The 25,715-nt window shown below is 40.1% G+C and overlaps 1 protein-coding gene across 2 annotated transcripts; it reads right to left on the reverse strand.

Moving 5' to 3' along the window:
• Positions 1-13,463: 13,463 nt before the first annotated feature.
• On the reverse strand, positions 13,464-16,922 carry LOC123918660. Of its 2 annotated transcripts, XM_045970749.1 has the most exons (5): positions 16,364-16,922; positions 15,428-15,469; positions 14,916-14,984; positions 14,253-14,408; positions 13,464-13,718 (listed from the first exon to the last, which is right to left on the reverse strand). In XM_045970749.1, exons 2-5 carry the CDS (start codon positions 15,443-15,445, stop codon positions 13,632-13,634), a joined length of 330 nt encoding a protein of 109 aa, XP_045826705.1. In that variant the 5' UTR covers positions 15,446-15,469; positions 16,364-16,922; the 3' UTR covers positions 13,464-13,631. The 2 variants fall into 2 exon arrangements, with proteins under 2 accessions (XP_045826705.1, XP_045826704.1); XM_045970748.1 differs by having other exon boundaries at positions 14,916-16,922.
• Positions 16,923-25,715: the final 8,793 nt, after the last annotated feature.

A 25,715-nucleotide genomic window follows, 5' to 3' on the forward strand; every position in this document is an offset into this window, starting at 1 on the left:
AAATTACATATATGATTCCTCCTTAAGTATTTTTCTTTCATCTAGTTATATTTTTTTTTATGAAAACTCGGTATCCGGCCCTTTCATCCAATTATAATTAAACATTATACAATTTAGTTCTTTAAGTATTTTCATTCATAAATCATAAATATTGTACACTGGATATATAAAAAAAAAAAAAAAAGCAATATATGTTAGCTTAAATACCAAAAATATATGTTAGCGTATTAATTAATGTAAAAGCAATAGTAGTGATCGTGTTGACCAGAATGATGCGACTTCGCCGGCGTTTGCGGTGGTTGAGAGCGTTGAGCCCCCTGTTGAAGCGGAGAGGGGTTGTGTACCTGCAGGCACTCCGACGCTCAAGTCAGTTTGTGTTTGTGAAGGTTTTCTTAGCTAAATAATGCGTCCCTTGCAAATGAAGTGGAGTCACATATATATAGCCCCCAGCGCGGCCCTTGATGGCATTAATGGCCATCAAGTGGCTGCCGGAAAACGGCTTGGAGGCCTTGATGTGCAGTAAATGCCCATCATTCCGGTTTACGGCCGTTACGATACGTAAGAGTATCAGACCGTTGGAAGGTCGAGCACGTCTTGCGGGCTCTTCATGGTAGGCTTGCTCGAGACGTATTTGTTCGACACCCTCTGATGCTCGAGCGTCCATGCTCGGCCCAGAACAGGAGCCCCCCAAGTTGTTATGCTCATTGATGAGGATAATAACTTTGAAGCTTGAGCGATTCATCTCGTGTCTTAGGAGATCTTTCGGTTTTGTCGAACATAATTATCTCGAGCTTGCTCGCCATGTTTTTCTTCCTTGCACTTTTATTTATTCGCTCACCCTTTTACCTTTATCTTCGCACTTAGAATTAGGTTTTATGCGGCGATTTTTGTGCGACGTTTTTGTTTCTAGCCTTGAATGTTTGCTTGTAACTTTAACTTAAGCAATTTTCCAAATATTCTATACGCCGAGCTATTTGTGCCTTCGCGCTAGTGTGTATTTGGACGGTGGTCATCGTTATGATAGCTGGTATCATCGATGCCGAGCTTAGAAGGTGCGGGGAACCATTCTAAGTGTTTGGAGATGTTTATCCAAACTAGTAACGAGGAGAGGGGCTGTTGTTAAGCTTTCCTCCTCGGGGTGTGAACATCCCATCGCGAGCTGGGGTTCTACCGGGCGTGTACTACGACGATGGTGTTCCGTGGTCTAGAACTTTTCCTCGCCAACATCATCGAGCTCCTAATGTCTCGACTTTGTTTTATATTTTAAGATTCATGCTCGTACCTAAGCACTCCTCCGTTGTATAGGCGTGCTTCTCATGGGCGAAGACACAGCCTTCGTCGAGGGATGGCTTTGAGCTTCCCTCAACTGTAGTATTGTTTGAGCTTTTCGGCATTCCAAGGTCGAGGAATTTCTTTTCCGTAAAGATCTTCCAAATAATAAGCACCGTTTTCGGTTTTGGCTCGGACACGATAAGGTCCTTCCCAATTTGCCGCAAGTTTACCCTCGCGGGAATCCTTTTGGTTACGTCGGAGCACTAGTGTCCCAACGTCGAATTCTCGCTTGATGACCTTTTTATCATGTCGTTTTGCTATTTTTTGTTTCAAAGTAGCTTCTCGGAGGGCTGCGCCGTCTCGGAGTTCCTCTAAGAAGTCAAGCTCCTCTCTGAGCATTTCGTGGTTGTCTTCCCCTTCGAGGGGTACTTCCGTTCGGAAGGAGGATGCTCCGGTTTCTACTGGAATTACGGCCTCCTTAGATCTATGGCCCTCTGTTTCTCCTCGTAGGCGATGTACTTCTTTGCCTTTTCGAAGAATGCATCCAACGTCTTCGGCTCTTCGATACCGACAGCTTTAGCAAAGTCGCTGTCCCGATGTAGTCCCATGTCGAGGAGATACAGCTTCATGCTCTCCTCGACCTTTACTTCTACGGCTGCTTTGTTGAACCGTTCGAGGTAGGACCTTAGAGGCTCGTTTTCGCCTTGAATGATGGCTTCGAGGGTTGCTTCAGTTTTTGGATGACGCCTCGAGGAAGTGAAGTGAGCCCGGAAACGGGCGCATAGGTCCGACCAGGAGTCTACGGATCCTGGCGCCAAGCTCTTGTACCAAGCCATAGCGCCTTTCCTCAGAGTCGTGGGAAAGAGTTTACACTTGATAGAGCCTCGTACATTTCTGTACTCGAGGAGAGCTTCCAGATTCTCGATGTGCTCGTCTGGGTCTGTCGAGCCATCGTAAGTATCCATTGCCGGTGGTTTCTCAAGACCGACTGGTAAAGGGAGTTCCCGGATCCTTCGGGATAGGGGGCCTTGGTGGATGTCCCTTCCCTCGGGGGATCGGTTCCTTTGGTGGCGAGGAGGAGGAGGATTATCCCTTCTAGGGGAATGCCTCCTCGGTGGGGTGGAGTTTCGAGATATTGCCTCGTTTCTCCTTGGGCTCGACCTCCTCTCGCTCCTACGGCGAGGTGGTGAGCGTGACCTGGAGTAGGTTCTGCTCCTCATAGGTGTGGGTGAACGGCGAGTCGGGCGAGCTTGCGCTGTAATAAGTCCGACTGGCGGTTGATTGCATTGACCAGCGCAGCCATCATTTCCTGCATGGGAACGCCCGGAGGGACAGCTACTGTCGGAGTCGCCTGTGGCGGGGTAGCCACAGGGATCTGCGGTTCTTCTGGGTTGTAGGGCTCGTAGTGTGCGTCTTGCCCCTCTTGGCCATCTTCCGTTACGGAGGCGAACTGGCCGTCCAGCGGGTGGTACGGCGCGTAGTCCATTGGTTGAGCGTTGTTCTCCGCCACGTGCTCCGGGATTTGATGGTTGTTAACGCCAACCATTGGTCATGAAGAAGGTGTTTTGAAGGAAGTTTAGTTTTTGGTTTGGTTAAACAGGGAAACTAATGGTCCCCATAGACGGCGCCACTGATCGTGTTGACCAGAATGATGCGACTTCGCCGGCGTTTGCGGTGGTTGAGAGCGTTGAGCCCCCTGTTGAAGCGGAGGGGGGTTGTGTACCTGCAGGCACTCCGACGCTCAAGTCAGTTTGTGTTTGTGAAGGTTTTCTTAGCTAAATAATGCGTCCCTTGCAAATGAAGTGGAGTCACATATATATAGCCCCCAGCGCAGGGCCAAGGCCCTTGATGGCATTAATGGCCATCAAGTGGCTGCCGGAAAACGGCTTGGAGGCCTTGATGTGCAGTAAATGCCCATCATTCCGGTTTACGGCCGTTACGATACGTAAGAGTATCAGACCGTTGGAAGGTCGAGCACGTCTTGCGGGCTCTTCATGGTAGGCTTGCTCGAGACGTATTTGTTCGACACCCTCTGATGCTCGAGCGTCCATGCTCGGCCCAGAACAAGTAGCATATAAGGCTAAGGCATACCCTTTATATAGGGCTAACTACAAGATTCCCAAAAATGAATCATGTCCGTATATATGACCAAAGAAGTATAACTTAACCACTTGTTGTAATACAATCCACATGATTTATGACTATGAATATGACTGCATATGTTTTTTGCTTATTAACCAATATATAACCTATACATGGTAAGTGATTCTTAACCTATGGGGTTTTATTTGCAAGAGCCTATAATTAAGCAACCTTAATCTTGCAAGGATCAATCAAAAAAGCAATAAGCTCAAAACTTGAAACCGGCCAATTAGATATGCATAAGGTATATGTCCTTGTGTATTCCATCAGTTTTCTAATGTCATATATATATATATATATAACTGATCTTAACTGTTGATCAGAACAGGTAGATGGCCAGTTAGCAGTCCGTTGAGCAGGTGGTTGACGGCGGGTCGAGCAGCTGATCCACGGAGGGGGGGTTGTACCTGCAGGTGCTCCGATGCCAAAGTCAGACAAGGAAAGAGAGCAAGAGAGATACTAGAGAGAGAAAGTAAATGAGAGAATGAATAATGTTACCTAGCTCTCCTGTATAGGAGAGCTTATATAGCCCCCAGCTCTGGGCCAAAGGTCTTCTTATTGGGTTGGACTTGCCAAGGCCCAATAAGATGGACTGCCAAGATATCACCCTTAGATAGTGGGTAGAACAGTAATTTGCTCATATCTTGGAGAAGTTCCACCATGTTCTGCTGACATGGATATGATGGGGCAAGCCATGTGGACTTTAGGGGGTATGAAGTGGACTAGTCCTAGTCTAGTCCAGAACAGGAGCCCCCCAAGTCGTTGCTCTTAGATATAAGAGTAATGACTTTTATGCTAAGCCCAATGTCGAGGAGGGATGTCCTCGTTACCTCTATTGATTTTGTGTAGTTCAGTTTTTGTATGAGGACGTGCTCGTCACCTGGCGTAATCCTGCTCGTGATGTTCACGAGGAGGTTGAAGATCATAATTGATTAAAGAGGGACGTGCTCGTTACGTTCACGAGGAGCTGCTTTCGTACGAGCAGCTGCTCATGAAAGAGGTGTATCTATTGCTCGTGCCTGTGGCGACGAGGGGGTGTTTGTGAAGAGGTGTATCTGCTTTTTGTTTTTACGAGGGGGTGTATAAACCGTTGGATCAAAGTGCCCTCTTGTTGTAGTGGCCTTTGATTTCTTTAAATAGTGGGGAGTGAATTTATTTTTTACATTTCACTCTCTCTCTCTTCGTTTGCTGCCGTTAGGATTCTCTGGGAGCTTTGCTCAAGTGTCAAATCTCGTTCTTTGAATCCTCTTCGAATTCAAGGTATTCCTCAAATTTCTTCTTATGATTTGCTTGTTTAGATCTAGTTTTTATTGTTTTTTGCTCAGTTTGGGTGTTTTTCTGGGTTCTGCTATGAAGAACATGATGAACATAGGATGAATTTTCCGGGCACTATATGAAATTTCCGAGCACTAGATTAGCGAAGGATAGATTTCTGGGTAGATTTAGGAGTATTCATTTGGTCGGGGAACCTTGTCCCCTTTAAGTTAATTTTGCTCGGAAATAATTCCTCCGTGCTCGGAATCATTGGGAAGTAAATCTGGTAAATCTCCTTGCTCGGATTCGCCGTGCTTGGCATAACAGTCCGCCGTGCTCGGATTCGTCGTGCTCGGCATAACAGTCCTCCGTGCTCGGAATCATTGGGAAGTAAATCTGGTAAATCTCCTTGCTCGGATTCGCCGTGCTCGGCATAACAGTCCTCCGTGCTCGGATTTACAGTCCCGTGCTCGGATTTACAGTCCTCCGTGCTCGGATTTATGTTAATATTTTTGTTGTGAAAAATTCGTGATGGGGAGCCTCCTCCCCGGTTTTAACTTAGAAAAAATTTTCAAACGAATTTTGTTGTGAAAAATTCGTGATGGGGAGCCTCCTCCCCAGTTTTTTGATGGGGAGCCTCCTCCCCGGTTTTAACTTAGAAAAATTTTTCAAACGAATTTTGTTGTGAAAAATTCGTGATGGGGAGCCTCCTCCCCGGTTTTTTGATGGGGAGCCTCCTCCCCGGTTTTAATTTAGAAAAATTTTTCAAACGAATTTTGTTGTGAAAAATTCGTGATGGGGAGCCTCCTCCCCAGTTTTTTGATGGGGAGCCTCCTCCCCGGTTTTAACTTAGAAAAATTTTTCAAACGAATTTTGTTGTGAAAAATTCGTGATGGGGAGCCTCCTCCCCGGTTTTTTGATGGGGAGCCTCCTCCCCGGTTTTAATTTAGAAAAATTTTTCAAACGAATTTTGTTGTTGAAAAATTCGTGATGGGGAGCCTCCTCCCCGGTTTTTTGATGGGGAGCCTCCTCCCCGGTTTTAACTTAGAAAAAATTTTCAAACGAATTTTGTTGTTGAAAAATTCGTGATGGGGAGCCTCCTCCCCGGTTTGTGTGTTGCCACTTGGTAAGGGCTTTGGTTGGGGACAGCGTCCTCGGCCTATTCTGCGCTCTTTCACTTGAATTGCGGTGAAAGGGTGGATTTGATTGACTGTCGAATTCACTTTGTTTTCACTGCTTTTCAGGTTCCATATGTCAGATAACGAGGAGGTAGTGGAGAGTCAAGGGGTCGTGAGGTATGGATTACTTGATACGATTACTGATCCTGAACTAGATTGGGTCGGTCCTGGGCCCCGGGGGATAGCTTCTGTGCTTACTCCCAATGATCCGAAATTGCACACAGTGGTCGAGCGGAGGAGGAGGAATGATCCGGTTAACTGGCTAATTTATATGCTCGACGAGGATCAAAGAGTGTGCTCTTCTTTTGACGGATATGGCTTTGCCATGTATGAGTTTGTTTTTAAGGAGCTAAGACTTCGATTGTCGTTCAGCCCTCTTATGATAGGAGTACTTAGGACATTAAGGGTTGCCCCTTCCCAGCTTCATCCAAATTCGTGGGCGTTTATTTTGGCTTTTGAGCGCCTATGTGAGTATAGGGGTGTTCGACCTACTCTTCCCCTTTTCTTCCGAATTTTTAAGGTCCAACGAAAGACCACGAGGAGTGAAGGTCGAGCGGTTCCTCGGCAGAATTGGGTATCGCTGAAGCAACAAGATGACGTGAAGCTTTTTAAGTTATTCACTGATTCCGTGCGGAATTTTAAGGAGAGGTATTACGTTGTCCGACCAGAGTCTCCTGCTGCCCTGGATAATCTGTTGGAGCCTAGACCCGATTTGGATGAATACGGGGTTGTTCGTAGGGATGCTGCCGGGAGGGTTTTGACTAGGATGGAACCCAAGTTTCCTTTAAGTTGGACATATGTCCATTTTCATAAGGATCCTCGTCAGTATATGATAAGGGATGCTGATTTATCCACTGAGGACAGGGCTAGTTTTGAAGATTTGAAGAGTTTTGTTGAAGGTTTCACCCCTGCTGTGTGGGTGAACAGGGGAGGTGAAATTATTGTAGATGAGGATGGGAACCCGAGGACCTCCAAGAGGTCTATCAATATCCGGGAACTCCTTGAATGTAGGAATGCCGAGGAAGTGAGGATCTACTTGGGTATAACATGCTCGTATTTCAGTTGCTTTTCTTAAAATATTTTATCTGTCTTTGCTTTATTTTTGACTTTGTCTTATTTTTTCTTGCAGATAAGATGGAGTCCATTGCTGATCGTATGTTGAAGGCCGCAGTCAATGAAAGATACGAAGCACATAGGAGGGTGCAGTCAGCTGGGTCTATTTTCGCTCCACTTCCGCTCTTTAATGCTCTTTGTATCTTATTTTTCTTTGGTAATCTTTTGGGGCCTATGTGCCATGGTTTGTAATATTTGAACAAGTGGGCTTTTGTCCCAATTTACTTTCTATGACGATTTCGGGTGCGTTCCCGTTTATTAATTGTGCTCGCATTTTATTCATGCTAGTAAATATTCTGCTCGTAGTTATTTTTATTTCACCCCTGCTCGTGTGAATGTTTAAGTTTCTGCTAAGTTTGCCTATTTGAATGTATGTTTAAACTTTTGCATGTATGAATGCTTTGCTCGTTTTTATTTCACCGGGGAGCTTGTCCTCGTTTTTAACTTAGCGAAAATATTGGTTATTTTGGATTTATTATCCCTGCTCGGAATTATCCCGTTTCGCTAATTTTTATGTCGAGCGCGTTTTGTTGAGGTTGGTTTCCTCGGTTTAAACTTAAACAGTTTGTGGAACTGTATAAGCACTTAGAGTTGTTTCTAAGTTAATGCGAATACGAGCACGTTGATATGTGCCTTTCTTCGCGACCTGAACCTCCCATCGCGAGCTGGGTGTTAGGTCATGGCACGGAGACGATGGAGCTCGTTTCGAGAGATTTCCTCGTCGAGCACGGGTTCCTCTCCCCTTATGGTAGATTGGTTCCCTTGCTCTGGTTTTTAGATGAGCACGTGTGCCTAGGTGCCCTCCGTTGTTTAGGTGTTCGACTCGTTGTGTTTTGAGTTCGAACAGCCTTTTGCGTTTTGGTGTGGCAAAAACTTAGCTGTAATATTGTTTCAATTTCTGGGCATTCCATGGTCGGAGGATCTCTTTCCCTTGAAGGTCCTCGAGGTAGTATGCCCCGTTTTCTGTTTTGTTGCGGACCCGGTATGGTCCTTCCCAATTGGCTGCAAGTTTTCCATCTTGGGAGTCTTTGGCATTTCGTCTCAAGACGAGGCTGCCGACTTCAAATTCTCTCTTGATGACTTTGGTGTCATGTCGAGCAGCTATTTTTTGTTTAAGAGTGGCTTCTCGTAGGGATGCCTTTGTTCGAATTTCTTCGACGAGGTCGAGCTCTTCTCGGAGTGCCTCGTCGTTCAATTCTTCCTCAAGGGGTTGCTCAGTTCGTCGGGAGGGTTCCCCGACTTCTACGGGGATAACTGCCTCTGTTCCGTATACCATCCGGAATGGGGTTTCCCCGGTTGTGGAGTGTGGGGTTGTTCGATAAGCCCAAAGCACGCTTTCGAGCTCCTCGACCCATTTCTTTTTGTTCTGGTCGAACCTTCGCCGTAAGCCACGTAGGATTACTCTGTTCGCGGCTTCGGCCTGCCCGTTAGTTTGGGGGTGCTCGACTGATGTGAAATGTTGCTTGGTGCCCAGGGCAGCAAGGAATTCTTGGAAGCCTTTGTCTGTAAACTGTGTTCCATTGTCTGTGACCACAGCTTGTGGTATTCCAAATCTGGATAGCACATCTCGTTTGAAGAAACGAAGGATTCTAAATGATGTTATGTCAGAGAGGGGTTCCGCTTCCACCCATTTGGTGAAGTAGTCGACTGCGACTATTAAAAATCTATTTTGATGAAGTCCTCTTGTGAAGGGACCAAGTATGTCCATGCCCCACCAGGCAAACGGCCATGGTGAGGACAAAGATTTGAGCTCGCGAGGGGGAGCTAAGTGCATGTCCCCGTGTCGTTGGCATTTGTCACACTTCTTTACGTGGTCCTTAGCATCTTGTTGCATGGTAGGCCAGTAATATCCTGCTCGTAATGCTTTTCTGGCCAGTGATCTGCCTCCCAAGTGTTGTGAATTGATTCCTTCGTGAATCTCACGCAGGATGTAGTCGACTGTGTCCTCGTCAACACATTTTAGAAGGGGAATGGAAAATCCTCTCTTGTACAACTTTCCATCGAGAATTACATATGCACATGCTCTTCGTCTTATCACTGCTGCCTCTTTCTTCTCGGGAGGGAGAGTTCCGTGCTCGAGGAAGTTGTATACTGGTGTCATCCAACAGTCTTTGTCGCTGATGACATTGATGTCGAGGACCCTGGTCGGTTTTTCTATGCTTGGATGAGGGAGTATTTCTTGGATCACGGATTTGTTTCCGCCCTTCCTTTTTGTGCTTGCCAGTTTGGACAGTATGTCTGCCCGTTTGTTATGCTCGCGAGGTACATGTAATATCTCCACAGAATCAAACATAGTAATTTTTTCTTTCACTAGAGTTAAGTATTCTGAGAGGTTATCGTTTTTGGTTTGATATTCTCCTAGTACTTGAGAAGCAACTAGTTGTGAATCTGTATAGATTTTAATCTCCTTGGCATGGATGTCCTCGGCTAAACGTAGGCCAGCGAGGAAAGCTTCATATTCTGCCTGGTTGTTTGAGGTTGGGAAAGACAGTGCTAGTGATACTTCGATCAGTATACCATCCTCATTTTCGAGTATGATACCTGCACCTGCTCCTGTTGCGCTTGACACTCCGTCCACAAAGATCGTCCACTTATCTGCCCCGTCAGTTGAGGGGGAAAGGCTCGTCATCTCTGCTACGAAGTCGGCTAGGACTTAAGCTTTTAATGCTTTTCTGCTTTCGTAACGAATGTCAAACTCTGAAAGTTCGAGGGACCATTTCAGCATCCTGCCCGCCATATCTGGTCGACCAAGTAGTGATTTGATGGGCTGGTCTGTTCGGACCACAATAGTATGAGCCAAGAAGTAATGCCTCAATCTCCTTGCAGCGTAGATTAAGGAGAGAGCTATTTTTTCAATTTGCTGGTATCTAAGTTCTGGGCCTTGTAAGGCTTTGCTCGTGAAGTACACTGGCTTTTGTCCTTCGTTCGTTTCACGGACGAGAGCTGCACTTACGGATTCTGACGCGACGGAGAGGTATAAGTATAGTACCTCCTCGTCATTTGGTCGTGAGAGAACAGGTGGCTCGGATAGAGCTTTCTTCAGATGTTGAAGAGCCTGCTCGCACTCGTTAGACCATTCAAAAATAGCCTCTTTCTTTATTAACTTGAAAAGTGGGAGCGCGTGTTGTGCGGATTTGGCTACGAAGCGAGATAAGGACGTTAGCATTCCGTTGAGAGTTTGTATTGATTTTTTGTCACTAGGAGTTGGGAACTCAGCGAAGGCACGACATTTGTCGGGATTTGCCTCAATTCCTCGCTCGGTCAGGTAAAATCCAAGGAATTTTCCTGCTCGGACTCCGAAGGTGCACTTCTCTGGATTGAATCTCATATTATATTTTCTGGCCTGCTCGAAGACCTTTCGTAGGTGCTCGACATGATCGTTTTCCTCGGGGGATTTGACGATCATGTCGTCCATGTAAACTTCGAGCATGTCGCCGATTTGTCCTCGGAATACTTTGTTCATCATTCGCTGGTATGTTGCTCCAGCATTCTTCAGACCGAAGGGCATTACGTTGTAGTAATAGTTGCCCGACTCAGTCATGAAGGCTGTTTTTTCCCTGTCCGCCACTGCCATTGGAATTTGGTTGTATCCTGAATATGCATCCATAAAAGATAATAATTTAAAGCCAGAAGAATTATCAATTAATTTATCAATGTAGGGTAAAGGATAAGAATCTTTAGGGCAGGCCCTATTGAGGTCGGTATAGTCACAACACATTCTCCATTTTCCATTAGATTTTTTAACGAGTACAACATTGGACAACCAGGTAGTATATCTGGCCTCAAAAATAAAATTTGCCTCTAGGAGGTCTTTTACAGCTTTTTCTGCAGCCTCCGCTTTCTCGGGAGACTGCCTACGCCTACGTTGTACTACAGCCCTAGCAGAAGGGTCAATGGTCAGCTGGTGACAGGCCACATTGGGGTCGAGCCCGGGCATTTCAGAGGCGTGCCAGGCGAACAGGTCAGCGTTCTCTCTCAGGCAGGCCTTCAGCTGCTTCCTAGTCAGGTCGGGGAGCCCTGTCCCAATCTTCACACCCTTGCTCGGATCTTCGCCGAATGGGACTAGCTCGAATTCGCCATCGGGAATTGGACGATGGTGCTCTTTGCTAGCTTCGTCCTCTTCTTTGTTTTCCTTGCGTAGTTTCTTCTCCTCCTTGTTTTCTTTCTTGGAGAGGCGGCTGTCCAGGTCGATTGAGCTGATGTTTGGTGCGGGTGACGATGTTGGAGTTTTGGTTTTCTTGGCTTCGGGAGCTTCTCCAATGTACTCGTTTCCCTTGGAGGATGCATTGAAGCATCTCCTTGCAGCTTCGATGTCCCCATGCAAAGTGGCGACCTGCCCCTTGTGGGTGTAGTACTTCATCTTTAGGTGAGCAGTGGAGGGCACAGCTACCAAGTCTGCTATGGCAGTCCTGCCTAGGATGCATTGGTATAGTGAAGGGCAGTCGACGACCAGGAATTTGACCTTAATTGTCTTAGCTGTTTCCTGGGAACCGAAGGTGACCAAGAGGTCGACATACCCCCACGGTTTGGTAGTTGCTCCGTTGAACCCTGTCAGATCAGATCCCAAGTAAGGAGTCAAGTAAGTTTCGTCCAACTGTAAAGTTTTGAAGAGCTGGGCGTACATGATGTCGCAGGAGCTTCCCTGGTCGACCAATACTCGCTGAACATCCATATTTGCCATATCGACCCTAATGAGCAGGGGAATCTGGGAGTTTGCAGCTCCTCCGGGCAGCTCTTCCATGTAGAATGATAGGGGCTTTGATTGCCCTTTTGCTTTGTCCAGGGTTGCACTCATGTTGGAAGAGGCATCAATGAGTTCTTCAAATTTTCTTTTAATTGAGCCAACGGTGTGCTTGTCAAATCCTCCAGCGGATATGACCATGGCTTCAACAAAAGTTTCCCCTTCATGCAGAGTGGGAGCAATGTAATTGTCTTCTAGATAATCAGGGATGGAAAAATCCTCTGGACGGGAAATGGAGAGGGCGACTGGCTTGTGCCCGGTTTTTTCAGGTGGAGCTTCTTCAACTGTGCTGGTTCCAGCAGCTTCTGGTCGAGGAGTGTTGCTCTTTTTGACGTATTGCTTCAATTGTCCGTTTCTGACCAATATTTCGATGGCATCCTTCAGCTGAATGCAGTCCTCAGTCAAGTGGCCATAGCCCTTGTGGTACTTGCAATATCTATTCTTGTCTTGACCAGGTTTGAGAGGTGCTTGTCTTGGGAACTTAATTCCCGCTTTTGTGAATTCGGCTGAGTTACATTCCTTGAATATTTCATCCCTGGTTCTGCTAAGGGGAATATAGTTGCTGAATGTACTTGGAGGTCCTCGGGGCTCTCTTGGCCTTTCGTTTCTTCTTCTTCCTCCTCCTCCTCCTCCTCGGTTTGACTGCTCTTGATGAGATTGAGGAGCAGAATGGGTATTGCCTGCTCGCCCATAACGAGCTGCATCTGCTGCCTGCTGCTCCTCATATTGTATGTAAGCTTGAGATTTGACGAGGAGGTCATCTAAAGTACGTGGTTTTTCAATTCCAACAGCTTTTGCGAAGTCACTGTTCGGGCGAAGACCGCGTTGGAGCAGGTACTTCTTCATATCGTCAGTTGTGTCCACCTGAACGGCTTCTTTGTTGAATCTCTCAATAAAGTTGCGAAGGGATTCATTATCACCTTGGAAAATGGCGTCCAACACTGCCTCGGTTTTTGGTTGCTTCCGAGAGGCAGTGAAGTGCCTGCAAACACTACAACATTTTCATTCTACAAGAACGCTAAAAAAGTGTTCTGTAATGTTAAAAAACCGTTGCCATAGGCTACGAGAACGGTTTTCCTGGCGTTCTACACTGAGGGGTTCTCTTAGCCTTTCGAAACGGTTTTTTCTTTCAACGGCAACCCCTTCAAAACAACCGTTTTCTTAGAGTCCCTAACAGAACGGTTCTTAAAGTTCCCAACCGCAACGGTTTCTCTCTGTTCTCAACTAAAACCGTTGCCAATGGTCTAATATAGAGAACGGTTTTCTTTTATCTACCACAACGGTTTTATACCGTTGTTCAACGTAAAACCGTTCTGGATTGTTTTTATACAGCAACGCTTTGTCGTCGTGTGCAAATCAAAAACCGTTCTTGTTTTTCTGATACAGCAACGCTTTCTCGGCGTTGCCAAATCGTTAACCGTTCTGGTTGTTTGGATACAGCAACGCTTTCTCACAGTTGCCAATATGTAAACCGTGCTGGTTTGTTTTTACAACAACGCCTTCTCACCGTTGCCAAATCAAAAAGCGTTCTTGTTTTTCTAACACAGCAACAGTTTCTTAGCTACAAGAACGCTTTCGCACGTTGCAAAAACTAACATTTTATTTTAATGAAGTAATATTTTCAATTTAATTTTATCAATCTTATAAGTAATTATTATTATTATTATTATTATTATTATTATTATTATTATTATTATTATTATTATTATATTAATTAGTAGACCTAAAGAACAATAATTTCAATATAATAAAAGACATACAAATTAAACTAAAATGATTATCATTTATATATATCAAAATAATAACATCGATCAACATAACGTTTTCCTAATATTGTCAATCATTCACAATCAAACTAACATCTTCAAAATGAAATAGACCATGCATCTTCAAAATGAAACTAACATCTTAATAATTATGTGCATTCACCATCAAACATAAACATCTAGCTCTTCTTCTTCTTCTTCCTCTTCTCCATGATCTTGCATTTCTTCTTCGATATCATCATTATTTATCTTCTGCAAAATAAAAGTATTATAATTAAAATTCTATGGAAAAAGAAAAGAAACAATGAGCAGATCAACTATCTAGAAGTCAATACATTTTTTTTTGTAAAAAATCCAATGAATTAGACATTCAGATGTGTGACTAACAGAGTCAGTCCTAAATAAGCAACTTTTCAATACAAAAATATTCTGAATATTACCATTACAGTCCTAAATTATCGGTTCAGTTCAAGGTTTTGAATGAACAGTCCTAAGCATCACAGTCTCACAACTCACATAATTATATTAACCGGAGCTTCCTTGACTATTGCCTAATCACCCCATACAAGCTAATGGATTTTTTATTCACAGTTAAAGAGGAAAACTAAATCCTTTATATCGATTTTTCAAAACTCTCGAAGACAAAGACACTTCAAACACTAACCAATGTCTATGAAGACAACTGAACAGAAACAAATAAGATTTCGTATCAGCCCACAAACATAGCTAGAATAATATAAACTATAATATATTGTATATCAAGCACAAAGTATAGTTCAATCTTACTTCATTATCATTAGGAGCATCAGTTGCGGTGTTTTGGTTCACAATGGCTTTAAGAAGAATCTGAAGTTTTCTTTCTATTGCTTCCTTTTCCTGCTGAATTTTTGTTTCCGTTGCTTCCTTATCCTGACGACGTTTCTCCTCCATCGCTTGTTTTAACTGTTCAACCACATCAGCATGCTCTCTTTTAATTATACATGTTACTTCTAAGCTGGTATTTATTTATGAGAGCCTCTTAATAACATAAAGGGTTAAATCCACATTACAGTCAAGTTCAAAGTAGTCAAGCCAATTTTGCCTTTTCATTAACATTGATTTCAACTAGACTTTAAAGTGTTTCTTTGCATTGTAATTTGTAACCCATTAAATCCATTTTAACAATGAACTGAATGAAACTGCAAAGATAAGAGAAGCTTCACAAGAAACTTGTAGTACAAACACACAATCTTCCATCATATATATGCTTTGGTCTCAAAACTGTCTTGACAACAATTTTAAATGAAGATCTAATAGTGATGAACTGATGATAGCCATTATAGGAAGTAATCGTTAAATGAAAAGTATGTCAATCTGCTACCTTTGATGAAACAGTGTTTCCATCTTTTTAAAAATGCTCAACACAACCGGGTAGGTAAATCACTATGTTGGACAAAGGTGATTGATTACCTTGTTACTAGTGTTATGTGAAGTAAACACACCTTGTAATGAGTCTGCTTCATGGTTACCTACTGATTCCTTCACAAATGTAAGACCATATAAGAAATAAAACAAGGAAATTCTACATAGACAATAATGGTCATTTTCATTAAACAATAATATAGCTAGGCTATCACTATTGAAACGCCACGAAAAAGATACATGAGGCCTCATATGCATTGGAGTGTTTTGTGTGATAAAATTTTGCTATTTCAAAGAATAAATGCCACTCCCTTCCAAAGAGAAACAACAGAGTATACTAAGTTATGATATTTGAGACATTTGTCATCCATCATTTCATATGACACAACTAAACTAGTGGGTACTCAATCTATAAAATGCATCTTAAAGTATCATATTTAAGATCAACATACACTCCGCACAAAATCCCTACTGCACATACAAAATCCCTATTGCATCAGAACCAACTCCACTTCACATATTGTTCATAGTTTCATATATCATAGAAAAGTATAACATACCTGCTGATGCTGAACCATATATAGTAGGTTCAATCAACTTTCCTGAAATCATAAATCAGACATGTGACACCCTAAAACCCAAAATCATAATTTATAAATATCATATAAATAGTAGTGCTACATTCTCATAGCAGTGCTATTCTCATACGAAAATAAATATCATATAAATAGACTTGATATCCATGACAACTAACTTAATTAACATATATCTATTGGTATACATGTAGGGACTCACCAGTATCAATCAACCAAGTTCCATTTCAGTATCAAATCAATTGCTCTATTAATTAATTACTAATATCATCATCATCATAAGCTTCATATTTCCAAAAGCTAGGGGTAACGTTGTCTAATGGAACCATAATTATTCACATAAAAATCCAATTTAGATAGTGCCAATTTTGTGTTGTAGAGAAATTACTACCACCAGTGTACCACATCAATGTCACACTTATATTTACATGTAAAACTATTATGATATGATTCAAAGAAAGTAAAAGAGTTATTTATATGATCATAAGCATTTAGGTACAATATTTGATCACATTCACAGAAAAATACATATCATTTAATCATTTAAAAAAAAATACACATTACTTGATTATTTTCTTTTTCTACCTTTTATCAAATATGTTGTGTGATCAAATGTTGTGACTAATCCCTCATGTCCACCTAATACTTTCTTACAACCCAACTACCATTAAATTGTATAACCCAAATTGATCCATATATCACTTCTAGGAATCTCTATAACCTCCGTTTTGTTATTTAGCAGGGTATTAACAGTACCAAAACCTTGTAGCATAACTTTACAATATCAAAGAGGAAATATTAGTAAGGTCAATTTTCGTGTATCTTATATATGATATTAGTAATTCTACTCAAATTTGCCACGTGGAACTATCTAAGATGATTAAACTGGGTAATTCTACTCACCTTGTATCAAGTAACTAGTTGTTACTCTTCTTCTCCAGGGACGTGCTACTCTAGTTTTTCCTTTCTTGAACATGCAAGAAAATTATATACCTTGTGAATCACCGGTACCCTCGTCAATCGCAGCAAACATATTGTCGCAGTCGCGTTTGAGAACTTTAGGGTTTTAAGTAGTAGAGAAGTGTCTGTGCTTTTTGGAAATTTAGGGTTTCAAGGGGTATAGAAGGGTTTGCGAGTCTCGAAGGAATTTTTGGAGAAGAAGCGCGTTCCTGGTTCTTGTTCATAAGTAGAGAAGAAGCAGGTTCTGAAAGTTTTGAAGAGGTTGCGATCGATTGCAAGGTCACGATGGATTTGAAGCAAGATCTATTGATGGAAGAGTGAATGAATTGAATATACGATCAATTGGGGATGTTAATTGAAATCTCATCCCTCAAATTTGAGAATTGAAACACGATGAATTGAAAGAGATTTTGAGTAGGTTAAAGAAAAAAAAAAAAAAAAAGGAATGAAAATTTGGGGATAAAATTAGCTTTCGTTGAATTATTTTATTTTATGGTCTTTTAAAAATAAAAATAAAACCAGAACGGTTTTTATTGTCTTTTAAAAGAGGGAATGAAAATTTTATGGTCTTTCAAAATTTAAAAAAATAATAATACTATACCAGAACGGTTTTCAAGTGTTGCCGGAGATAACTAAGAAAAAACCGTTCTTTTTGGATATACAGGAACGGTTTAGCGCTGTTGCGATAGGTTTACAAAATTTTGATTCACTATTGCAACAAAATATGAAAACCGTTGCTTATAATGCTCTACGAGAACGGTTTTTTTACATTGCAAATTTTAGGTGTTGCGGTAGGTCTAAAATGTTGTAGTGAAAATTGATCGGCTAGATCTCTCCACGAAGATACAGATTGAGGAGCTAGACTGTGGTACCATGCCATAGCTCCTTTTCTTAGGGAAGTTGGGAAGAGCCTGCACCTGATTGCTCCGCTGACTCTAAGGAAGTCCAGAGTAGCATTGATGGATGCAATGTGGTCGTCATGATCAGTTAGTCCGTCATAAGCAGGAAGGGCAGGAGGTCTTTCAAATCCCTTTGGAATAGGTGCTCGCAGGATATCACGAGTTAAGGGACAGCGAGGGTCCTCCTCGTCACTTTCCTGAGATCTCCGTGCAGGGGAATTGTCATGGTGGGTAGGAGTTGGGCTGCGAGAATAATGACCAGATTGATATCCTCGACTTGTAGACTGTCCTCGTCTAGCCATTGTAGTAAGTCCTTGAGGGGAGTGACGGTGTGGTTCTGCTCGGTCAACAATTTTTCCTTTTTTGCCATTTGGGGAGGCAATGCCCTCGCGAGGAGGAGAAACATAGTCTCTTTTTTTGCTGGGCTGCTCAATTCGTTCCAAGGCAGGGCGTCGTTGTTTGACAAGCTCCTGTCGGGGAGGGGATTGGGAAGCAGGTGGTCTCCGCGGGTGAGAGCTTTTCCTTGAGTTATGTTGGTTTCTTTCCAAGCGTTCAAGTCTTTTGTTTTGTTCATCCATCCTGCGATTTTGTCCTTGCAGAGCCTCGGTAGTCTGTTTTAGAGCAGCGACGAGTGCTGCTAGATCAGCGTTGGTCACTGAAGCTGTGGATAGATCAGTATCTGCTGTTTTTCCCTACGCGGACTGTGGTTGCTTCCCCAACTGTTTCTCCGTTAAGACGACCAGGTCTCCGTCCTCGGAAGCCCATGAAAGGTCCTGCCCGTCCCTGGAGTCAGTCTCGGGGAGGGCCTGGAGGTCAGTAATGCGAACGGGGGACAAAACAGTGTTCCGGGGAGATGTCTGGACGGCAGTATTCACGTCCTCAATGTCATTGTTGTTGAATTGTGATGAACTGGCCATGAGTGATTGATTGGTTTTGTTCTTTAGTTTCGTGCTCGAAATAAAGAAGGGGAGAACTCAGTTTTCCGCAGACGGCGCCACTGATCTTAACTGTTGATCAGAACAGGTAGATGGCCAGTTAGCAGTCCGTTGAGCAGGTGGTTGACGGCGGGTCGAGCAGCTGATCCACGGAGGGGGGTTGTACCTGCAGGTGCTCCGATGCCAAAGTCAGACAAGGAAAGAGAGCAAGAGAGATACTAGAGAGAGAAAGTAAATGAGAGAATGAATAATGTTACCTAGCTCTCCTGTATAGGAGAGCTTATATAGCCCCCAACTCTAGGCCAAAGGTCCTCTTATTGGGTTGGACTTGCCAAGGCCCAATAAGATGGACTGCCAAGATATCACCCTTAGATAGTGGGTAGAACAGTAATTTGCTCATATCTTGGAGAAGTTCCACCATGTTCTGCTGACATGGATATGATGGGGCAAGTCATGTGGACTTTAGGGGGTATGAAGTGGACTAGTCCTAGTCTAGTCCAGAACAATAACCAAAACCTCAATAAGTCATATTCTTCATCATTTAATTTCTTGAATGGAATTCATTTAAGAACAAGATAGAGGTCTATTCATAATTTTGTTTAAGAACTTTAGAGTTGTGACATTTTTGTAAGAAATATCTACCCTACGTACAAGTCTTAGTAATGAAGCATGCCTTAATTAATATTAAGCAATAAGCACCTTATATTTGGGCAAAATTACTTCCCTTCTCCAAAGAGTAGCTAGCTAGTTTATATTGTCTATTCAGTATCCAAATTATTCATTGGTAAATTTGTCTCAAAATAAATGACTTTTTTTAAATTTTCAACATAATATTAATTTTTTGAAAAATGCTTCTTAGTACGAAAAGAAACATGAGAATGATCATGGTCATTGAATTTGTATACCAACTGCACCATGATTTCCGCTCCAACCAAATATTATATCCATGTTCTTTTTTATTTTTTCTTTAATGTGTAATTCTTGCACTTCGTTTACATCACGGTTCGTACCAAATAGCACAGCTGTAATTTTTTTCCTAATTAATATTATTTCATTACTCTCAACTCAATACTACATATTTAAGAGTAATTTGGTAAAATTATTACTACTTAAGGAGTATTAGGGGGCGTTTGTTTCATGGATACACAATTGATTCCCAGGTTTAACTTTCCCTGGAATATGAAAGTGGGAACCTTATTCCCAGGAAAATAGGGAAAAAAGTGTTTGGTTAGTAATTTTATTCCTGGACATTTTTTGTTAAAAAATTTCAAGGAATAACTAAACTATGTTTGGTTTTGGATGTATATTCCTGGGAATGAATATTAAAATTATCAAAATACCCCTGCTGTATATACAATGAAACCAACCATATTACCTTGGGGATCTACAAAATCTATTCGTGATTATCACCTTATTTTCAAAATCTGTTTGTATCAATGTCTAAAATTTGTTTGATTTTTTGCTTTTTTCTAGCCTAAAATTGTGTAATTTATTGGTATCTTTATCTCATAAAAAAATTCAAACAAACAAATGATAGTCATCTCTGTTCCAAGAAAAATATATCAATAATCAACTAAAACCATATTTCCCTTATTCCACTCCTTGCTTCTTTCACCATACTCCCACACTAATTTATATTAAAAAAAAAAATCAACGTGAGAGTGGAAAAAGTAGCAAATTATCGAGAAAAAAAAGTAGCAAACAACAACATACAAATCTGAGAGTGGAAAAATTGAAAGAGTTTAAAAGAAGTAGATCATATTACCTGGAACAACAAGGAGAAACCAGAACCAGGAAAAAATTGCAAAAGTTGGTGATGAACAAACAATTTAGTAGAATATAAAGCAATTGTTTCAACGTGGAAATTGTTTTGGAGGGAAGATTGAGCTGGTAAATCAAAGGGTAAAAATGGGTTTTCATAGTAGAACATGGGTTCATGGTTCCTGGGAACAAAATTTTCCAGCCCTCATCTCATGGGAATAAATTGGAGAAGAACGTGGGGAGAAAGTGGGTAGTTTGAGGTTCCTGGGTACTTTTTATTCCAAGGCTTTTTTTTTTGTTCCAATATACCAAACGTGGGTTTATTTATTTCCAGCCTCAGTATCCTAGGAATATTATTTTAAGAAGTGAAACAAACACCCCCTTAGGCTTTGGGCCACTACTAAAGGAGTAATTAACTATAACACATAATTTTTTGTAACATAAACAAAGTTCATAAATTATTATATTAAATATCTTGGTAAAGCAATTTGCAATAAATAAATTGTTTAGAAAACTATTGTGAAGAATAGAAAGGAAGGAAAATGCTTCATCAAGAAAAAAGGATGGAAAAAGGGTAGCAAACAATTTGACTTCAATAAAATAAAACCAAAAAAAAAAAATCTTCTAAATTAAAGAATAATAATAAAGGAACGTGTACAATCGCAACTCACAAGATATAGTTAGGCACCCAACATACTTAAAAAAACAAGGCACACAAGGGATAAAAAGCTGCTTGTTTTAGTTAATAATTGATCCATCCATTAACCTTAATATTATTAACTATATTTTTAAGCATATATTTGATACCACGTTAATTATATTAGAATTACAGTAATTATGATTTTGTAGCATGATATACCTTTTAAAAATTATGGTGAATCACCGTATAATTTTAACATGTCCACTGTGATACCAATTATTCACTAAGTTAAATTGACTGCTACTGTACAAAAAAATTGAGTTAATTGTTTGTTAACATTTAGGGTGTGTTTGGTAGTTGAGAAAAAAAAGAAGAGAGAAATAAAAACACGAAAACCAATACATGTATTTGGACTAACATTAGTCTAAGTACATGTATGGTTTTATTTCTTTCTTCTCTTTTTTTCTCCTACCAAATAGAGTTTTAGAGGTGTTAACGAATAAGTTTTTTTTTTTTTTTTGGTATATACAAATCTATGAAGCTCCGATATTTCAAAAATAGCAAAGTATCGTGTCCGATACGTACTCGATACGGATACTCATCCGATACTTTCCGATACAAGTATCGAAGAAGTATTGTATCAGAGAAGTATCGGCAATTAATATTATTTTTTAAAATAAAATATAACCAATACTTGTCGGATACTTCTATGATATGTGTATCGATTGAAAAAGTATTGGGCAATTAATGCTCTTTGATGATAGAAACGTAAAAGATGAGGTTGATACGGTTCATATTTTTCTTAAGTATTGAATGTTAGAGTAAGATGTTACCAACTATGTCTTTATTAGTTTTTCTCATTGTCATGAATTGAACTCTGAACCTCCAATTCCTTAACCCTTAGCTCAATTAGTTTAACCAGTTAAGCTACCCATCCCACCCCATTTTGGGTAGTACTTAACTTAATATATGTAATTGTCACTTGTTTTCTTATTTTGAGTAATTTGAATGTTAATTTTTATCATTATCGATTTTAGTTATGTTTATATATTCTGCATTTATATATTTAATTTTTAAATAACGTATCCCGAACGTATCGTATCAGGAATTTTGAAAATTTTCCTATATCGCCGTATCAATATCGTATCATGTATCAGGGCTTCTTAGATTAGAATAAGTTTATTTTAGATTAAAAGATTATTATCTGGATCACGTGATGCTAGAAAAATGCATTCTTTATACTAATGCCTATGGATCACGTGATGGTGTAATTTCCATCCATGTTCTGGTTAATAGTAGAGGTGCCACCAGGCACCAGCCAACCGAAACTTGCAGCTTGCTGCCATGATGAACTCATATCATTCGACATTCAATAATTAGCATAGGATTAGCATAGGACATCACGGTAACGGTCCTAATGTGCAGCATTCAAGGTGATAGTAAGAATCTACTCCCTCCGATCCTTATTATAAGAAAAATTTTGTTTTTAAATTCATTATAAAACTAATGTATCCAGACATATTAGTTTTATAATAAATCTAAAAAATCAAATTTCTCTTATAACAAGAATCGAAGGAAGTAGTAAAAAATTCAATATGATTATAAGAATCATTAAGGCCGCGTTTGGTTGAAAAGAAAAAGAGAAGAGAGAAAGACAAGATAAATAGACATTTTCTTTTGGTTGGACAACATAGAAATAGGGAAGAGAGATTAAATATTGGTGGGTCCTACCACCTTTTTATTTCTCTACAAAATAGAGAAGAAAGTGAGAAGAGAAGTCACTTTTTTATTCATTTCCAATTTTGCCCTTTACATTTTTCAATTATTTACATATTCATAACAATTTATCAAAGACACATTTGGCTGGCCCCACAGTTGTTTTTTACAAGGATATAATTGTCTTTTAAAAAATTAAACACATTTCTCTCTCTTTTATTTCTCTCTTCTTTCTCTTATACCAATCAATACATTAAATCTACTCTATTTCTCTTTTTTTTCTCTCTTCTCATACTCTCTCTCATATATTTCTCTCTTCTCATTTTCTTTTCGCAACCAAACATACCCTAACTCACCAAAAACAAATTATTGAATACTTTTTCTTTTTAATTCTCCAATTATTATAAGAAAAAAAAATTCCAACATATGACATAATCTATGAATGATTTTTATTTTTGAATTCCGATCTATGAATGAATTTAACAACAACAAAAAAAGGTAACTCAAAGTTCAATAGAGAAATAATTAATAATAAAATATGAAAAAATAAGTTTAGTGGACCGGATACGAATATTGGTGATGAAAATCATACAAATAAAAAAATTAACTTTTAATAAAGTTCATTAATCACATGTGATAAAGAACATAGTTAAAGACATAGAATTCAAGTGGTTAATGAGTTTTTTTAGTGGAATAATTTTTTTGTCAGACTTTACTTATTTCCCAATCAAACTCTTAATTATTTTTTTTGACGAAACAACCGAACTCTTAATTTTTATTTTTTTTTACCGAAGGAAACTCATGACATTTCATTAGCAATAATAGAATCGATACAAGAGGGTACATCAATGAAAATATGGAAACTAGCTAGAGATGAGACCACATTTGCTAATATATGAGCGGCCTCATTGGCTTGTCTCCTAGCAAACTCAACCCGAGAGTTTCTAAAATGAGAGTTATGAATATATTGACAATCTTTAATGACATCTCCTAACCCAGAAATATCTCTTGCTTTGCTATGAAACTTTGCAACAACATTCTTAGAGTCAAGTTCAAAGTCTACATTCTCCAATTGCAACTCTTGGATCCACTTCAAAGCATGGAGCAAACCTACCGCTTCTCCGGTGTCGACATCGAGAATGGGGGAAAACCATTCAGTTTTTGCAAGGACAAAACTCCCTTGATCGTCTCGGATACAAATACCAATCTCTGTCCTATTGCGCCTTGTAGAGAAAGAAGCATCAACATTACACTTATATCTTCCTACAGGTGGTTTTGACCATACCGAGTCAACATGTTGTTGTTGCGGAACGGTTCGTCGTTGTTGTTGTTGTTCCTGTGCTACATTCCTCTCCATGATTAAGTTTCTTGCTCGGTCACACACCACATGTAGTGTTTCACTATGATTCTTCCATATTTTATTATTTCGTTGATGCCATATACTCCATAACAACGCTGCAAAGAGGGAGCGTTCAGCTGTTCCAAGAACCTGCAACACAGAAAAAATTGTACCAGTAATTTCGGCATTATTATTAATGTGTTGTCGGGAATCATATGATTTCAACCGAACTCTTAATTATCGGCCCCCTTTCTCGGGAATCATATGATTAATACCAAAAAATGATCAAATAACCTTTTTATATACTTTCTCATTTTCTTTTAAGCGTTTTAGTCAATGTTTTAAAAACCGGATCGGATGTCGAACCGTTGTGGCCTCCGGTTCATGGTTCAACCGGTTCGACCGTTTTAGAACCGTTTGAACCGGATAATAAATAAATAAATAAATATATAATAAAATATAAAATATATATTTCAACATCAAACTCAAATTTCAATAATAAAAAAAATAAAAATACAAATGTTTATTTCACTAACCCACATTTCAAGAAGACATGGCCCAAGCCCATTACACTAACCCTAGATATAAAAGAAAGTTGCAAACTCACATACATATGCCAAAAGAATGAAAACACAGTGAAATAGCCACCACTATCTATCTCTTCTCAAATTCATCTCTTCTTATTCCTCTCCCTCTTCTCTCTCTAACCATTAACATCAATTACACAACAACAACACATATAAATGGTTTCTTCATCTTCACTTCTATCAAAAACTTGTTTCAATTTCATTCAAAAACATCTTCCAATTTCATTTTTTCTTTCACTTCCATCAAATACTTTTCGGATTCTTGGATCTTATGAGAGAGTGAAAAGGGAATTAAAAATTTCAAATCAATAAATTTGAGAAAAAAAAAAACAATAAAGATTGAAATTTTAGTGGAAAATAGAAAATGAAACAAAGAAAGATTTTTCTTTGAAAGGACAAAGATGATGTTTCAATGTTTTCACGCGTGTTCGGTTTCAGCGAAAAAAAATATAAAAATGGATTTTTTTTATAAAAAAAAAAATCGTGGTTTTTAACCGGTTTTTCCGGGTTCCCGGTTCACCGGTTTTGCTAGTTTTCACTGGTTCATACCGGTTCACACCAGTTTTTTACCGGTTCCACTGACTACCGGTTCTGGCTAGTCATCCGGACCGCTGAGGTGTCTGGTTCACGGGCGAACCGGTTGGACTGACCGGTCCGGTCCGGTTTTAAAAACATTGGTTTTAGTATAAACATCTTCAACCAAAGTCCTAGATTGTTGTTGTTATGAAATATAAGTAATAGTAATAATATATAATATATAAGTGTTGAGGCTTTTATGTTGGCTACATTTTGCAAAAACAAGTTATAGCCAGATGCTGGACAAAGATGTTGTAGCATCATCGTACAGCATCCTGATGCTCTGTTTTCGTGCAGAATTTTTATTTCAAATCTCAGTCAAGATTTGCTTCAATTATATATGCAAGCACGTGCGCCTGGGCAAAACGAGCCTTGCTCAAAAATTTTCTTGAAGTCGGTTGAAGGAATATTATTTAAAACAAAAATATAATTATATTATATTTTTGCGTTTTTTTTGTTTGGTCATACATGAAACAAAACTTGGTTATATTTCTGAAAATAATATAGGGTTGGCCGCAATTCCTCCAGTTGTGTTTGTCTGAAGACCTAGCTTGCACATCAAGACAATTCAAGGCTATAAATACATGAAGATTTGGACCTATTTGAACACCGAAGCCATTGTTCATCAAGATGTAGTCTTTAGGGTTTCGTGTCTTTGAGCCACTCTCTAGGAGAGTTGGTGTAAGTGAACCACTCGGGTTGTGAGATGGTCACTATGTCCTCACTCAGAAACCTATAGGTAATGAGTTGAGTATTGTACTTGGAGGAAGCATGTAAGCAACTCCAAATTGTGAACTTAGTCAAGTATTGACTATGTATTAGTTTCTTAGGAGGGTGTCTCC

Source organism: Trifolium pratense, linkage group LG3 (assembly GCF_020283565.1).
Source record: "Trifolium pratense cultivar HEN17-A07 linkage group LG3, ARS_RC_1.1, whole genome shotgun sequence".
Lineage (NCBI taxonomy): Eukaryota > Viridiplantae > Streptophyta > Magnoliopsida > Fabales > Fabaceae > Trifolium > Trifolium pratense.

Bases quoted from the DNA above. Each gene is read 5' to 3' on its own strand.
- LOC123918660 (XM_045970748.1), bottom strand. From the start codon at position 15,125: ATGCATATGAGGCCTCATGTATCTTTTTCGTGGCGTTTCAATAGTGAT. The intron at 14,409-14,915 runs GTAATCAATCAC...GTGGTTGAACAG, and splicing joins CACATAACACTAGTAACAAG to TTAAAACAAGCGATGGAGGA. The intron at 13,719-14,252 runs GTAAGATTGAAC...TTTATTTTGCAG, and splicing joins ATGCTCCTAATGATAATGAA to AAGATAAATAATGATGATAT.